This window comes from Grammomys surdaster, unplaced genomic scaffold (genome assembly GCF_004785775.1).
Source record: "Grammomys surdaster isolate TR1022 unplaced genomic scaffold, NIH_TR_1.0 126158, whole genome shotgun sequence".
Lineage (NCBI taxonomy): Eukaryota > Metazoa > Chordata > Mammalia > Rodentia > Muridae > Grammomys > Grammomys surdaster.
This window is the reverse complement of record NW_021620966.1, coordinates 2387571-2405540: the sequence shown is the minus strand read 5'-3', so window position 1 is coordinate 2405540 and position 17970 is coordinate 2387571. Positions and strand designations below refer to the sequence as shown.

The 17970-nt window shown below is 37.3% G+C and overlaps 1 protein-coding gene across 5 annotated transcripts in view; it reads right to left on the bottom strand.

Annotated features, from left to right (window-relative positions):
• The window catches only part of Wdr47 (WD repeat domain 47), a 52241-nt gene that overhangs the window by 12790 nt on the left and 21481 nt on the right, over positions 1-17970 (bottom strand). For 3 of the 5 annotated variants that reach the window (XM_028757294.1, XM_028757296.1, XM_028757292.1), the window contains exons 3-10: positions 16564-16647; positions 16086-16170; positions 11669-12471; positions 10383-10509; positions 8634-8812; positions 6082-6339; positions 3520-3595; positions 398-555 (exon numbers count right to left, since the gene is read on the bottom strand). In XM_028757294.1, the coding sequence (XP_028613127.1) occupies positions 398-555; positions 3520-3595; positions 6082-6339; positions 8634-8812; positions 10383-10509; positions 11669-12471; positions 16086-16170; positions 16564-16647 (1770 nt within the window). The remainder of the gene's footprint in view (positions 1-397; positions 556-3519; positions 3596-6081; positions 6340-8633; positions 8813-10382; positions 10510-11668; positions 12472-16085; positions 16171-16563; positions 16648-17970) is intronic. The other 2 variants (XM_028757295.1, XM_028757293.1) reach the window with 1 other exon arrangement.

Sequence of the window (17970 nt, the reverse complement as noted above, 5' to 3'; positions counted from 1 at the left end):
AAAGAGGCAGAAGAATCTAGGACATAAGGCCAAACCATGCTACAAGTGAAATGATGCCTCAAAAGAAAAAAACATGTATTTTGACAATCTGTAATGAGCCATAATCTAGCTTTTGTCTTGCATCATTTAGATTGACTATAAGAACTCTGCAGATATAAATATGTCTTGGAAATAAGGAAGACTTTCTGATGCAAAATGGCATACTCAGAAATATTTTATGGAGAAATGAATACATTAATATTGATGGATATTTTTCCTAGGCACTGATTAATAAAGCTTATCAGGAGGAAAGGAAGAACCAAACATTAGTAAACAACTAATTAGTAAACAACTGGAAGGCAACCAACAGAGCCAACTGCGAACAACACAGCAGAACAACGCAAACAGCTGCTCTCACCTTGCATCCATTTTCTCTGGATAGGCACACACTCTCAGAGTTTTTGAATTTGAACCAACAGCATATAAACTACCACTTGGATGAAACGCCACTGCTCTAACAGCCTGTGTATCTTCTAGGGTATTAATACACACAAACTGCTTTTTTGACTTGTCATCCTATAGAAAGAACAAATATAAAAGTCATTACATGGAAAAAGCAAGCTTGAGTTACCTTTATCCCACTTTAAATTAATTTCAACCATATTATACCTGTTTGATCATTTCATAGTAGTTACTAATAATCTTTTAAGTGACCGAAGTCCAAATTAACCATAATGTTACTAATTTTGCTAATCATTACTAAGCCAAAGTCAGATAAAAACAAAATATGGGGCCTGGAGAGAGAGCCCAGCAGTTAAGAGTATTTGCTGCTCGTGTAGAGGACCTTGGTTCCGTTCCTAGCATCCACAGCAGCTCCACATCACACGTGACTCCCGTTCAGGGAGAACTGATGCTGTCTGACCTCCTCAGATACCAGACATATATGTGATTCTACACATAAACACAGAACATGAAGTACTACTGCCTTGAAAGAAAATAAATATATGTATATATATTCTCAATCTGTAATGTATCTTTGCTGTGAATCATTTAACTGAAATATAAGAATGTTACAGATAAAAGATATAAATGTAACAGAAATAAGATTGGGGGTGTGTGTGGAGAGATGGCTCAGCAGTTAAGAGCACTGGCTGCTCTTCTAGAGGTTCTGAGTTCAATTCCCAGCAACTACACATTTATAAATCCAGTTCCTCTACTGGATTCTGTAGGCACACACATGATGCACATATATACATGCAGGCACATAAATACATGCATGCACATAAATAAACACTGAAATTAAAATAATTATAACATTAGAATGTATATTCCCATATTAAGCTTTAATTTTCTTTTTAAAAAAAAAACCATGCAATTCTTTTTTTTAAAGATATATTTATTTATTTTATGTATATGAGCATACTGCAGCTGTTTTCAGACACACCAGAAGAGGGCATCTGATACCATTACAGATGGCTGTGAGCCACCATTTGGTTGCTGGGATTTGAACTCAGGACCTCTGGAAGAGCAGTCAGTGCTCTTAACCACTGAGTCATCTCTCCAGCCTAAGCTTTAACTTTCAAGGGAGAACTAGTATATACTTCTAACAAAAACTACAGAGCTTCATTTGTGTTCTAATAGAAAATTCATGGGCTGCTAGTTGAAAATGAGACAGAAGTAGTTTCTAGACAAGAAACAGACTGCTCTCTCAGGAAGAAAAGAAGAATAAATATAAAAGGCTATTATTCATTTGATACACTTACAGTTAAAATCAGACAGCTTATGGTGATTAGTATTTCAGTATTTCACATTGAAATTATAGAATGGCCTTTTAAAATTATGGAAGTGATTTTAATAAAAAATATTTGAGTTTCATGTTTACTTAAAGTGTCAGTCTCTGTCCACACACTCTCCCAGAGAAGTGAGTTGAAGCAATTCTATAGAAAGACTCCTGAAGCTCTTGCTCAATGTCCTTTAAAAGAGCACTGCTAATGGAACAGGGGTCTCAAGACAGCATGGCTGACAGCCTTAATGTAATCTTGTCTTTGGGAAAGATCAATGTCACGTACACAAAAACGCAAATCATTTCAGCTCTGGACAGAGCCTAAGAACTTGAGATCACAATGACCAGTGCAGCCCTCTTACTATGCAAGCTTTTATGCACACAACAATGGGCCCTCCTTAGGGAAGCAATGGATGTATGTGTATGTATATATATATATATAATATGTATTTTTCTTACCTAACTAAATTGCTATTAATATAAATCATGTATAGGAAAGAGACATGTAAATGAATAGTATGGAGGAGATAAGAGAAAAAGGAGAGGGAAGGATGGTTGATTAAATACCCTTCTGAACACTAATACTAAGAGGGTTTTTTTAATAGCACAAGTAACATAAGTTGGTTTTATTTGTTACTGCAATTTTTAATTTAAAAAAAAAACTAGCCATTTAGGAGACTACATATAAAATACAGATATTAGCTTTTCTTGAGAAACTGGAAACACCAGTACTTTGCATTTCTTTGTACAAGGAACAAATATTCCTGAATACTTATCATGAAAATGGTGGACACTATTAATTTGTTTCCTGTTTGACCTCTACAGACATCTGAAAACATATCTTTATTTATGAGGTTAAATTTTGAGCTGGAGAAAACAAGATAGAATATTCTAGTAAGAAAAAAATATCTGATTCCAGAGCACACAACATACTGAGATGAAAGGCCCAGTAGAAATGTCAATATAATCTCAACAAAGCCGCCATAAAGTTCAGAGAGTAGCACAGTCTCAGCCTGAAAATTCAAGGTCACCTAGTCACTAATGTGAATATCTACAAATGTGTTTCACTTAATTAATTAGTTGGGAGGGCACATATGCTTATGGAAGTCAGAAGACAACGTTTGGCAATCAGGACTCTATTTCTTGCATGTGGGTCCTGGGGCCTGAGCTCAGTTTATCAGGTTTGGTGGTGAGCACTGGTCCCCACTGAACCAGCCATCCCAATTGATCTCAAAATGTCTTTTCAAAAGTAAATTACAAGGCTAACTCCTGTAAGTACACAAGTGTCAAAAGGAAATTATACATTTCTAAATTAGCCACACCTGAGAAGTATCTTATAATGCAAGAAAATACCTCTTGACTCTTCTCACTGCATACATTACCTCCTGTTTACCAGTGACAGGAAGATAAAAATGTTCTAACTAATGAAAATATAAATATGTAAAGTCTTTAGTTGCTATAATGTTTTTCATGGTTGCCAAAATTGTCTTTCTCTATAATCACTCAAACGTGTAGTTCCATGAGATCTACCCAACTATTTTAAGATCAACAATGACCATTTCTATAGTTTTCTTTGAAGTAAGAATTTTTGCAGCAGGGTGGTAATGGCACACACCTTTAATCTTAGTGCTGGGGCAGGAGCAGGCTGATTTCTGTGGGTTTGAGGCCAAATTCCATGTTACACAGTGAGACCCTGTCTCACAAATTTTTTTTTTTCTTTGCAACACATACACACAGAAACTTCTCAAAAACATTACCTCTTCCTCTTTTGACCTTGATAGATTTCCTGAAGAATCTCCAGGTGATGGCTTAATGACAGAATGTTCTGATGAGCTGTGGGATAGAAGTTCAGATAAAGTTTACTCTGAAACTCGAAACAGAAACTAAGCTAACCTAACCTTTCATTAAAAAAAAAAAAAAGAGAGAGAGAGAGAAAGAGGGGGAGAGAGAGAGAGAGAGAGAGAGATTGATTTATTGTATGTGAGTACACTGTAGCTATCTTCAGACACACCAGAAGAGGGCATCAGATCCCATTACAGATGGTTGTGAGCCATCATGTAATTGCTGGGAATTGAACTCAGGATCTCTGGAAGAGCAGTCAGTGCTCATAGCTGCTGAGCCATCATCTCTCTAGCCCTTAACCTTTCAGTCTTTCCTTTTTTTCTCTTAGCAAATGGTCTTCAATAACTGCATTCAAAGCTACTGTATGGAGACACTTAGGGACTCTGGATTTGGTGATACCAAGGAGAGCTGTAGAGAGAAGGTAAGGAGGAAGGTCAAGTCTCTACACTGTATAGAAAGGATGGAGAACCTTTCCTCTGCTTGAACCACAGTCCTGTCTGCAATGTCTATTAATCCTACTCCAAGCACAAGCCTAGAAATGTCTTTAGGAAAATTATCTGGCCTTGGATTAAATATGACTGAAACTGACAGCTATCCCTTCCCAGAGCAGTGCACCCATCTGCAAGGCCAAGGACAGACAAGTCGACAGCACGTGCAGCTATTTTCTAATAACTTAAGAAAACTCCTCAGCAATTACAGACAGCCAGAGGCTTCCAAATACACAAAGAAGCAAAAGCCCTCCTCATAAAAGGGTGACATCAAAGGAAGTGAGGTAAGAGCAGCACTTCACAGAACAAAGCCCCAAATCTAAAACCATAATTACACTCTATAGATAAGAGTATTTGATCTCAGAAAAAAAAAATGGAGTGCTTTTTTAAAATAAATTTTTAGAAAATGGGAACTCTTAAATTAAAACATCACATCAGGGGTTAAAAAAAAAATCAATAGAAAATCACTAAACACTTTTTTTAACTGCCTAAAACTTAAGTTCCTAGTTTTAGGAGGTCCATGGAGAATTTGACAGAATGAAATTATAGATCAGGAAAGAAAACGACCTAAAAATTTCAGAGTCGAAAAAGCAACAGTCCTTAGACAAAGAATCAAGAATCAAAATGACACTGGATTTCTTCATAAGAGCTCTGAACTGGAATATCAAGTTGCAGGGCTTTAAATACTGAGAAATGGTTACCATGCCAAATTTATACCAACACTGTGAAATAAGCAAACACAGGCAGATATACAGGTCTAAGAAACTACTTCTGACACACATCCCCCTTCAAAGAACTACATGAGATCTTACAGACAGGAAATGAAGATCCCAGGAAGATGAGGAAAGTCCCAGAATTTTCTAGGCCTGTTTTGTTGTTGTTTGTTTTTTAAATGGCTTAAAGCCAGTAAATAAAAAGCAAAAATGAAGCCGGGCGGTGGTGGCGCACGCCTTTAGTCCCAGCACTTGGGAGGCAGAGGCAGGCGGATTTCTGAGTTCGAGAGTTCGAGGCTAGCCTGGTCTACAGAGTGAGTTCCAGGACAGCCAGGGCTACACAGAGAACAGAGAAACCCTGTCTCTAAAATCCAAAAAAAAAAAAAAAAAAAAAAAAAGCAAAAATGATGGTGGAGTCAGTCATGTCCCAGAGAGAAAAAAAAGACAAAAAAATCATTGGATGCTTTTTAACATAATAAAACAATTTTGTTTTTTACAGTTATTAGTATGTGTGTATGAATGGGTGTGTGTAATGCTGTTCATGTAGAGGTCAAGGTATTAGCTTGCTGTCTTCCCAGATCATGGGCCCTCTGAATAAAGCATAACTTTAAGATTTAGCTCCTGTCTGTACTCACAGACATTTGTGTAACAGCCTAGGATCCAGTATCCTAGTTACAAAAGCAGACCATGATATTAATTACAAGGCTAATTCCTACAAGTACACAAGTGTCAAAAGGAAATTATACATTTCTAAATTAACCACACCTGACAAGTATTTTATGGTCATGCAAGAAAATACCTCTTGACTCTTCTCATTGAATAAATTAACCCCTGTTTACTAGTGACAGGAAGATAAAAATGTTCTAACTAGTGAAAACATGAATATGCAAAGTCTTTAGCTGTTATAATGTTTTTCATGGTTGCCAAAATTGTCTTCCTATAATCACTCTAACATGTAAAACACACTCTTGTTCTCTAAAAGTCTGTAAAATATCTGTTGAATGTCAAAGGCACAGGGGTAAAAATCAAGATAAAGTCTAACACTAAAGACCCAGTAGGACTCAGGACACAACTGTCCTGTTGCTGGTGAGGAAGCAAAAAAGATGCCGAACAGGAGAGATCGCTATAAAGGGATTAAAACAGACAAATGAAGGCAGGTCAGACAGAAATTGGGAAAGGCCCTCAATTCTGAAAGGCTCCAAAGCAAAGTGAAGTTTATGTTCCTATCACTATAGTAAGAAGTTAATATTTCAGGTTTTATCAGTCAAGTACTTACTTCTGGCTTCCACAAGGTGATTCTTCAAGAAAAGGGATGTGATTTGTTGATCCAGGATTACGAGGAGTGCTTGTGTGAATATTGGAAGTATCATGTATTAACCTCTGACTGGAATCTTGGGGTGGTGTACTGAAACTAGTCACAGAGGAATTATTTGATCCATTGCTTTTGCTCCCAATGCATTGTTGGTTGAGCACTGGCACCTCATTACCAAGACTGTCCATCCCAATATTTAATTCGCCAAGCTTTTGAATAGACCTATAGAAGTAAACAACACAAGTGGTTCAAAAATGTAGTTTAAAACATTCATAATATATCCAAGGCTAAAAGCTTGAAAAGTCAAACCTGTGAATATATATAATTGAGGGGAAATTTTTTTTATAAAAAATGCTCACTATCAACTGAAGACATAACCAAGATACTAAAAAAGATAATCCAAAATTTCCTACAGTACTACATTGTAAAGGAGACAGGCTTGGTGGTTTTTGCTTACCATATGTGAAGCTTTGAATTAAAAAAATCATAATTTCCAAATATTGTCAATAATAGTATAAAAGTACTGAATTTTCCTCTAACAAAATAAGCTGTCTTCATTTCATTTATCTCTAGGTACACCCTGTCGAAACATGGATGATAAGAGCAGAGCACAAATGTCAAGTGGCACCCTACTACTCAGATCTGCATTCATCCACTCACCCTTTAACTATCATTTGCCAGACTCTGATGGGCACTGGAGAGATAACATACTGAAAAATGCACCCTCAGTATTTCTCTCTAAACAATCTTCTATCTACACAGCTGAGTCCTTGGAAGCTCCAGCTTATGGAAGGTACAAAGAAGATGGTACTAGGCTCTCTTAGATCTAGGATGCCTTGATGGTGTATATCTGTAATCCCATCACGAGGGGTGCTAATGCAGCCTAGCCTACACAGTGAGACCATCAAAAACTGCTTAGGTCTAGCATTGACCCAGGATCACCCTTCAGCCAAGAGTCAACATAATTGGTATGATTACTGAAGTATGATAATTCACTGTGCTTTCTCCTTTCCCTTTACTAAACATTGTGTGTGTGTTTGGTTTTTGAAAGTCTTTTGTAAAAGACAGGCATACTAACAAATGCCTATAATCATCCCAGTACTTGCAAGGCTGAGGCTAACCTGAAGTACACAGAAACAACTCAAAAACCAAAACAAAAAATGTAACAAAAATCAGGGGAAAATTCAATATTTATTAAATATGTATTAGGTACAAATTTAATTAGAATTTCCAAAATTATTTTTTTGTGAAACATTAATCCTGTGATATGCCCCCCCACCCAAAAGACATTAAGCAAATCTGGACATTAAGTATAAAGAGACTTCAAAATGCTCACATCAGTCTGATTGTCATTTTAGAGTCTCTCTCTCTTTCTCTGAGTCTGGGTCTCATTCTATAGCCCAGCCTCTTAAAGTCGGCTAGGATAAAGGCGGGACAGAATAGACCTTCAAGTGCCCAATCACCGATGCCAAGTATAATACTGAGCAAACAATCAAGAATATAAAATGTTGGTGCAGCACTAGCACACACAACATAGACCTCACTACCCTGTGGGCTTAGAAGTTGATCATGCTGGGTAGTGGTGACATGTACCTTTAGTCCCAACACTCAGGAGGGAGGCAGAGGCAGGAAGATCTCTGTGAGTTCAAGGACAGCCTAGTCTACAGAGTAAGTTTCAAAACAGCCAGGACTCTACAAAGAAACCGTGTCTTAAAAAAAAAAAAAGTAGATTTAATTAATTACTAATTAATCATTAGGGGGTGTGTGCAAGTGCTTCAGCATGCTTGTGGAGGCCAGAAGACAACAGAGGAGTTGGCTCTTCTCCTTCTCACTGACTGTTCTTCCAGAGGGCCTGGGTTCAATTCCCAGCACCTACATGATATCTCACAACTGTCTGTATGTAGCTCCGGTCCCTGGGGATCCAATGACTTCTTACAGCCTCTATGATCACCAGTCATGCTTTGGCACACAGACAGGCACAGAGACAAAACACTAGCACATAAAATGTTAGAATTTAAATAGAAAAGAAACAAAGTAACTTCTCCTATATCCTCATCTACCTTGGGTAAAAATGGACCCAGCTAGCCCACAAGCTTCCAGCCGGTGAGCTGAACCACCACACTGCAGCTGTAGTTACTCAGGGAAGAAAGACAGAACTAGGTTTTTTAACTGAAAGACATTATGCAATTTTATGTTACAAAAAAAAATTTCTAAAATCCTGAAAATTCCAAACTACATGAAAAGTAGCAGTTACTGCATGTATTTAAAGATTTATTTCATGTGCATGAATGTTTTCCTACATGTACATATGTGCACCACATGTTTACTTGGCCAGAAGAGGAGTTATAGGTGGTTGGGCGCTTTCTGCACCACCATGAGGGTGGTGGGAACTGAACCTGGATCTTCTCTAAGAAGCATCATGTGATGTTAACGGTGAGCCACCTCTCCAGCCCTAGCCTTCACTGTGTGCTCTGAATGGCTGTAAACAAATCTCTTATTTATAGAGACAAACAGACCTATGAAGGAATTGTTCAGTAAGGTTCTGCTGCTGATCAGGACCATCCTCTTGGTTCACTCCTCCTTCAAGAAGCATCTGCTGGTATATCTGCCGCTGCTGCTCCTTCTGTTCTAGATGCTGCTGGTAGCGTAATCTTTGCCTATAATATTCCTGAAACTGTTCGGTAGAATCTCGAAGCTTAAAAATATTAGAAAAACAATACATATTGTTGAACAGACCATTACTGAACTATGTTTTTTCAACATCATCTAAAAATGCTGAATCAAACTACAATTAGAACAATTTAAAACTCACATTACTCTACGAAAAAAACAGCAACAACTTAATCGTCGCCGATTACTGGTCCTGTTGCTTTACTCTGGACTGAAATGACTGGTTACTGTCTGTTCCTGACTAGCCCAAAGTAAACATGCAAACTGACAGTAATAACGAGCATACAGATAGAGAATGTGCATGTAGATAATGATAAATTTGGCATTACTTAATTAGATACCTTTTTAAAGACTGTATTACTATTTGGTAAAAATATTAACCTTATCAAACATATTTAAGCTGGGGGTGGTGGCACAGGCCTTTAATCCCAGCACTTGGGAGGCAGAGGCAGGCGGAGTTTGAGACCAGCCTGGTCTACAGAGTGAGTTCCAGGACAGCCAGGGCTACACAGAGAAACCCTGTCTCGAAAAACCAACCAAACAAACAAACAAACAAAAAAACAAAAAGAAAAACAAAACAAAAACATATTTAATACTGAGCATATAATAGGTTTCTATAGATAGAAACATATTTGTCTAAAAACTGGGCTCAAAATATGTTTTCATGAGTAATAGTTAATTTTAAATTCATCATCAGTATTTCCCATTCATCCACTGAAACAATTGTTTAGGGGCTGGAGAGATGGGCAAGTGGATAAAAGTAACTCCCATATAAACTTGACAACCTGAGCTTGATTCTGGAGAGAACTATCTCCCACAAATTCTCCTCTGACCTACACTCATGCACTGTGGCATGTGCACTTGCATACCCCCCTCTCTCTCTCTGTCTCTCTCTCTCTCTCTCTCTCTCTCTCTCTCTCTCTCTCTCTCTCTCACACACACACACACACACACACACACACACACACAAATTTTTTTTTTTAAAAGAAAAAAATGCTGGGCGGTGGTGGCGCATGCTTTTAATCCCAGCACTTGGGAGGCAGAGACAGGCGGATTTCTGAGTTCCAGGCCAGCCTGGTCTACAGAGTGAGTTCCAGGTCAACAGCCAGGGCTACACACAGAGAAACCCTGTCTTGAAAAAACAAAACAAACAAAAAAAAATCACATTTAACACATCTTCAAGTGGAATAACACATAAAATTTATAATCTATCATAATACAATTTCCTGTCAAAAACATAAGAATGGAACCTTAGGTTTAGATAAAAGTATTGCTCTATATTATATATTTAAAATTTGTTTATTAAGTACAATAAGTAAAATATACAGTATATGCCTTTAAAATGAAAATTAGCCACATTTAATACAAATTCAATTATTTAAGTCATGCAATGCCAATATGTGGCATTGTAGTTATAAAATACTCAATGACAACTAAACATACTATTAAATTCTTTGGGAAAAAAAAAAACAAAAAAAGCCAGTAAGAATATCTAAAATCTTTGTACTACTCCAAAATATTAAAAATCTTTATCTAATTCTATTATTTTTACAAAGAGTATAACTTTAAAGCACATGGCATTCAATAAATATTACCTCATTTTTTTCTTGTTTAGCTGGAACTGGGTTCTGTGCTCCATTTGCAGGCTCTTTTTCTAACCCTGAACCCTGGCACAGGGGTTCACTGCTCACAGGCTGCTGGGCCTCAACAGGTGTATCACTTCTTCCAAAAAGTAGAAAAAACAGATGGGAGTAAAAAAATACATTTAGGAGAATTCTTCTTGCATTTAAAAAGAATATTAAGAATTTAATGTTTATAAATTATTTTAAAAAAATAGATCTCTACCCTTTTAACTATAGAAAATCGATTCAAAATATAGAACGTGCTTAGAGAGAAGGTGTTTGCTTTTGTGACAGCAAAAAGCCTCCCGCACACTGCAGCTGCAGGTGTGTACTGCTGGGATCTTCAGTCCCGCTCATACTGCAGCTGCAGGTGTGTACTGCCATGCCCAGGTAGAACACACATTTACTCTGGAAACAGAGTCTCTAATATAAAATCTGTGTTTTCAGGAAATTCATTTCCATTCTTTGTGGCCCAGAGTCATCTACAAACTGCAAAGGCTAGAAGATTTAATATCCATGGACTCTTTATGCAATATGAATTGTGATTTTGTTATTCAAATATTTATTTTTACCTCTCATATGGTTCTATAGAGTTTTAAGACTTTTAAAATTTTATTAAGAAACTTTATTTGGCTTATTTATATTGACAATAAAAGTAAAACATATCTTTCTACTTTTTTAATTACTCAAGATTTTTTTTATTTATTTTTAATTTTTTAAGACAGTGTTTCTCTATATAGCCCTTGCTGTCCTGAAACTCACTATGTAGACCAGGCTGGCCTTGAAGTCAAGAGATCCACCTACCTCTGCTTTCCAAGTGCTAGGATTAAAGATGTTTACTACACATTTTTCCCTATGGAGGACCTATATTTAGAATTATATTTATACGTACGGTGTATGTATATTATCACACTAGAAAGGGGATTACGGCAGGGAAGAAAGGTATCTTAAGGAAGGGAAGAAAAAAGGAAAACGGAACACACGTGCATGAAAACATACTGGAGGAAGGATATGACCAGAAGTTGACAGAAGCAGGGAAGCACAGTGAAGGAAATAAATCACAACAAAGTAATAATAATAACACGTATTTATAAAAATGTGCACCACTGTGAGACCCATTACTTTATAATCTAACTTTAAAAATAAACTTAAAATTCTTAAAACTACAAAGTACTACTGACCAGCAAGAGCATTTGCATACACATACTACTGATTACTTAGAACTGACAATGTTCTAATTTTTAGGAGTAAATGCTTACCGCTCGGGAGATTCTTCATAGATGCTGTGACACTCTGTATTCTCAAGCATGAGGCTTCTGCTGAGGTTCTGTACCCCTGGATAGTGGAAGTTAGCAAAGGAGTGTGACATTGGAGAAGTTTTGTTCCCAAGATCTGAGATCCTCTTATCATGACTGGTTAATCCACATGTGAGGCCATCCAAAGCAGGATTGAGAGAGCGAGTCATATAGGCATCGGCTGACTGAGGCCGTCTCATTGGAGATGAAGGGTAGGGAGACAGTTTGCTGATAAGAGGAGTCAACAGATCAGCATATGCAGCTTTTGTAGGCTTCAGAAGTTTGTCTACATGAATATTAAGCATTTTCTGTTCAAATGCACAAGAAAAGACTGAAGAAGGGAGATTCTGAAGCCAAGACAATAAACTTAGATCTAAATCATCACAACCATTGCCACATAAGAGGTCGATGCCAAGAAGGACTTCACTTTCTGTAATTTCTTCACCAGTCGCTTTACTCTGACAAAATTCTACGCAGCACTCATAAAGTAAGCCCTTCATTACCAGCTGGAACAGGCGATTGTTACTTGCTTTAAAGCCAGCCTCACTTAGCTTCCTGTCGGCAGGGATGAACTCCGCAACCATGACACAGACCTCTTCAAAGCAGTGAACTCGTGCAGTGCTGGGATTCCAGTCCTTAAATTCAGCATGATTGGTCAGACGAGGCAGGGTGAGGAGCAGACAGAGCTTGCTGTAATCATCTTTAGAAGGGCAGTACTCCTCGAGAGCATGTAGACACTGGACAGCTTCTTGCATAGTAAATTCCAACTGGAAAACAAAGGGTGACTATAAAGCGGTGCAAGGCAAATGATCACCTTAAAGTGAAATATGAAAGTTGAAAGCATAAAAGATAGACGTTGGTGCCAGAGAACATCCATATAATTTGTACAGTGTGTAATAATTTTTAACCAGTGATGTTTTCACAACTTAAAAATGAAAAAAATTGGTTAATTACCAAATTAAAATTTTACCTACAAAAAAATAATATTCTAATTCAATTCAGACTTAAAATTCTTTGAAAACGTTTGTTCTTTAAGTTACTTTCATTTTGTTAGTGTGGTTAGATACAGGGTCTCTATGTAGCTCAGGCTGGTCTTGAACTCAAGCTCCTCCTGTCTCCCCGGTCTTATGAATACTATAATTAGAGTTGAGTGTCTCCATGCACAACTCAATGAAAGTGAAAACTGAAGGATGACAAAAGTTTGTTTTAAAAACCTGATTATTTGGTTTAGCTCAAATGCAAAAGAGCCATTATCTCAGTCTCAACTGAGCTGGTTCTTAACTTGTCTTGGAATAAATTCTGATATAGGGAGAAATGCAAAATTCACAACAGGGAGCATTTATACTACAAAACACTACAAAAACAATAGAAACAGCGGGAAGAAGCTTAGATGAGATGACTGACAACAATGTGTATATTAAATATTGTCAGATACCCAGAGGGCATGTCCAACCTGTGACCTGTGAGTAGTATGTGCCCCAGGTTAGCTATGAATATGGCCCAACCCAAAATGTAAATGTACCTAAAACATTAAGGTGGTTTTTTTCTAACCCAGTTGTGTGGTTCTTGAGAGTAAGCAGTGTAGATGACGATGTCATGTCCCAGTGTCAGAAGTCTAGACACAGCTGATAGAATTTAAGTATATGGGCCTATCTTACACATAGGAGTAACTGGGATACAGACTGAATCAATTAGTTAGTGACAAACTCAAAACAACAAGTTGAGTTTTAAAAACTTGTTCCATTGTTTTTTCTACTTGTGACATCATCTGGTAAAAGTTTCTTCATCATGGAAAACAAAATGTCATTATATTAACCATTAGATTTTGCTATGTTCTGAATTCCCCACAATTCATCTGTTGTGGGTGGGGCTCAGTGGATAAAAACATTTGTTGCAAAGACATAAGGACTAGAACTGGGCCAGCAAGATGGCTCAGTAGGTGATGTACGTGCTGTCAAACCTGACAACAGAGTTTAATCCCCAGGATCCACATGGTGGAAGGAGAGAACTGCCTCAAATTGTCCTCTGATCTCTACACTTGTGAATAGCACAAGTGTGTGAGAGTGTGTGTGTGTGTGTGTGTGTGTGTGAGAGAGAGAGAGAGAGAGAGAGAGAGAGAGAGAGAGAGAAGAGAGAGAGAGAGAAAGAGAGAGAGAGAACTCAAAGCAATAAATGTTGAGAACCACTGTTCTAATCCTTGGTGGTTAAAATCTATTTTAGAATAGCTTTTAAAAACCTCAACTCTGCTTCAAAAAATTCAATTCAAAGTTTATGTTTGAGCTGCTTATTTGAGCTTCATTTTAAAACTTTTGACTAATTCTGATTTGAGATTAAAACAAAATTTTCAATGATTTCTAAAATGGTCCTAAGCATACTTCTGCCATTTTGTATTATGTATTTATGCAATATATTATCATCATTAACAATTATAAAATCAAATTATTGACCAAGGGCTGGCAAGATAGCTGAGAGTAAAGAGTTGCCTGCCACCAACTCTGAGGACCTCAGTTTATCCCTGGGACCTAGATGGCTGAAGGAGAGAACCAACTCCTGCAAGCTTTCTGGCAACCTCCACACACTTTTACCATGAAGTGTGAGAAAATAAATAAATGATACAATTTTAACACTTGATCCAACACTGAGTTAAAGATGTGCGACAACATCCTGTAATATAAAAATACTTAGCCAATATTTACTCCTTTATATAACAGTGAGCAAGCATCAGGAGACAGAGGCAGAGACAGGAAGGTGTTATAGAAGCTCAATACCCAGCCAGAGACATACAGAGAAACCCTGTCTCGAAAATAAAATTTAAAAAAAAAAAAGAAGAAGAAGAAGCTCAATACCATCCTGCCATAAACCAACTCAAAGCCAACACAGGCTCCATGGAAGCCTGTCTTTTTCCTCCCCCTTTCTTTCTTTTAGGTACAGGAGTGTTAGGTACAGGAGGTGACATACATATATGTGACCATATGTGTACCCAGAGCCCCGGGAGGCCAGAAGATGGTGTTGAATTACCTGGAACCAGAGTTACAGATGGTCATGAGCCATCATGTAGATGTTAGGAACCAAACTCAGAAACCCTTTCTTTAAAAGAGAAGAGAGTGACTTGAGAGGTGGCTCAGTAGGTAAAGTACTTGCTGTGCAATATAATAAACTGGACTCAAATCCCTAGAACCCACTGAAGCCCTAGAGGTTTGCAACATGTTCATAATTCCAGGGCTGGTACAGAAAAATGGGAAGTGGACACAGGAGAATCTCAGGAAGCTCACAGACCAGCCAGTGTGGCATATACAGAAGCAAACAACACAGAAACTTTGCCTCAACAAGCTAGAAAGTGAAGACAGAGACCCAAGATTGTCTTCTGACCTCTATACATATACCATAGCATGCATATATATTCTCTCTCTCTCTCTCTCTCTCTCTCTCTCTCTCTCTCTCTCACACACACACACACACACACACACATATATAAATCATAAACACATACATTTTTTTAATTTAAATAAACATATAGAGGCTGAGGCTAGAGAGAGGATTCAACTGTTAGGAACATTTGCTCTGCTTGTGAGAAGACCAAGATTCTAGCACCCATGTAAAAACCAAGCATGGTTCACACATGCCTATAACCCCAGCATGGACTAGGTAGGTAGACACAGGATCACTGGGGCTTGTTGGCTGCCAGCCTTGCTAAAAAAGAAAAAAAAAAAAAAAAGAAAGAAAAAAGAAAACAGCAATCCTTCCTAGACCTTGCTTCAAAGGAACAAGGCAGACAGTGACTGAGGAGGACAACCTATAAGGACACACTAGACTCCATGTACATACAAACACACACACACACACATGCATGCACACACACACAAGGGGGGATGTATACCTCACATATATACATATACAAATAAATGAATATACATAAATATTAACTTAAAATACATATCTATCTCATTAGCATATAAATTTGCTTTCATCATTAATAAACAGTATGTTAAAACAGTATGTATAACATTTTACAATAAAATTCCTTAGATTTGTGATCACTAAATTCTTTATTTGAATACCAATAAATCCAGGGTCATATAAATTTTTCTAGGGTAAAAAAGAGTCAAAGGAGGTAGACATTTAACAGGTCCTGGTCTAACTTACCTTAAAGGAGAATACCTTTGAAGTATTCACATAGCACTTTGGTTTAATCGGAGAATAAGTTTAAAAGGATTACAGATTAAAAGTACTATGTCTGCATATACCATAGCATGCATATATATTCTTGCCTCATCATAGCTCACAAAACCTTGGAAAACCCATGATAATAATCTTCTGATTTATTAAATAAAATAGCTGAAAACAAGACTAGGGCGCAAACCTTCAGGAATAAAAATCTTACATGCTGGGGCTCATCTTCTGCAGACATTGCATTGTTAACACACAAAGCTTCTAGAAACTTCTGCTTCAGGATAATATAACGGAATCTGTGAAAGAGGAAACATTAAAATGATTAAAGAGCTGAATGATACCCGGCATGGAAGCATTCATCTATAAATCTAGACTCAGGAGGTTAGATAAGGACAACTGACTGCTCATTGAACAATGAAGGCCAAGAGTCAGCAGAAAGATGTCTCTGTATGTACTTCACTACTTCACATGCGGAAGTCTGAATACATACTACTGACTGAGTCGATCTGCATATGGAACTTGCAAAGACTTTAAGAACTGTAACTGTGTAACTAGAGTGCGCTAATACAGCCAGGATCCACTATGTGCTGTTTCATAGGAAGGCTGCATCTTATATGCATTTATTGTTCTGTTTTGTTGCTAGGTTTCTGTTAATGACAAGACATCAAAACTTTAAAATAAAATCCTACCTCTTTTTGTCAAATTTTTCCATACATTCTAGAGGCTGAATGAACTGAAGAACTTCATCCCATTGACCATCCAGAATTAGCTGCCTAAATAAAGAAAAATCCAGAATGTTCATCAATTCAGGTCACACTAATAAATGACAGAAGACATGACAAAATAGACATTAAAAGCAAATAATGAAATTAACTTCTGACTCTTCAAACATTAGTAGTATTCTTTTACAATAACAATTTCTCAATTTTGAGTATATGATAGTAAATTTATAAAATGGAGGGATGGGAAGAAAGATCAATATAAGATTTCCAATATTTCCAATATTTTATTTAAAGAATAATAACCAATAACAATATATATCATAGTAGTTTTATAAAGAGATATTTTAATCTTAAAAATGGAGGAAGGACACAATTTCATAGATTAGATCTTTAAATGAATACATTAGCTTAAAACTTACTAATTTTTTCCATTTCACCTCAGACCAGTAAAATTTCATCACAAACCAACAGGCTCCTAGAAAGTACTGGGGGGGTGGGGCAGTGCTAAATTCCAGAGGTATCAACACTTGAAAGACAAGGGCAAGACAGGCATGATGACATACACGTTTATTCACAGCACTCAGGAGGCAGTGGCAGGCGAATCTCCGAGTTCAAGGCCATCCTGGTCTACAGAATGGGTTACTGGACAGCCAGGGATACAGAGAAAAACCCTGTTTCCAAAACAAAAAGAAGAGGATGGGGAAGAGGAAGAAGAGGGAGGGAGGAGGAAAGAGGAAAGGGAAAAGGAAAGGAAAGACAAGGGCAAAAGAACACTACTTTTGTACTGGTCCTCACGATAGGCTCCTGAGGCTAGAGGACCACAGTGGGGTTCAGGGAGATGTAACGAGATCACTCAATAAACCTCTGTGCTCTCCTTTCAGCTTGATGTTTATAAATTAGGAATGGTTCCTTTTTAAAAAATATACACTCCATCTCAAGGATATATAGAATCATTAAAATAGAATATATTTCTATGTGAGAGATTGGTGTTATCTTTTCCATCAAAGTCAGCCTGGGATATATTCAGTTTTCCACTGTGGAAAATATGGCAAACCCCCTTGCCTTGCAAATCTCCCCTCTAAAAATCGTGCCCTAGGAAAATAATTCAAGATACAAAAAGTCTCATCCATATAAACTGCTCAGTAGGAAATTAGAAACAATGATTTTAAAATGGGCAATCACAGAGAATTCCTGCAAAACAAAACAAAGTTACAATTTCAATTGTGGCAGTCTTGCTTTGTATATGTCGTTCTGGCTGGGCAGGAAGTCTGCCTACCTCTACCACTCAAATGCTGGGATTAAAGGCATATACTACAATGTCTGGGAAATTTTTGCTATTTTTAAAAAATATACACAAAGGGGGTTGGAGAGGTG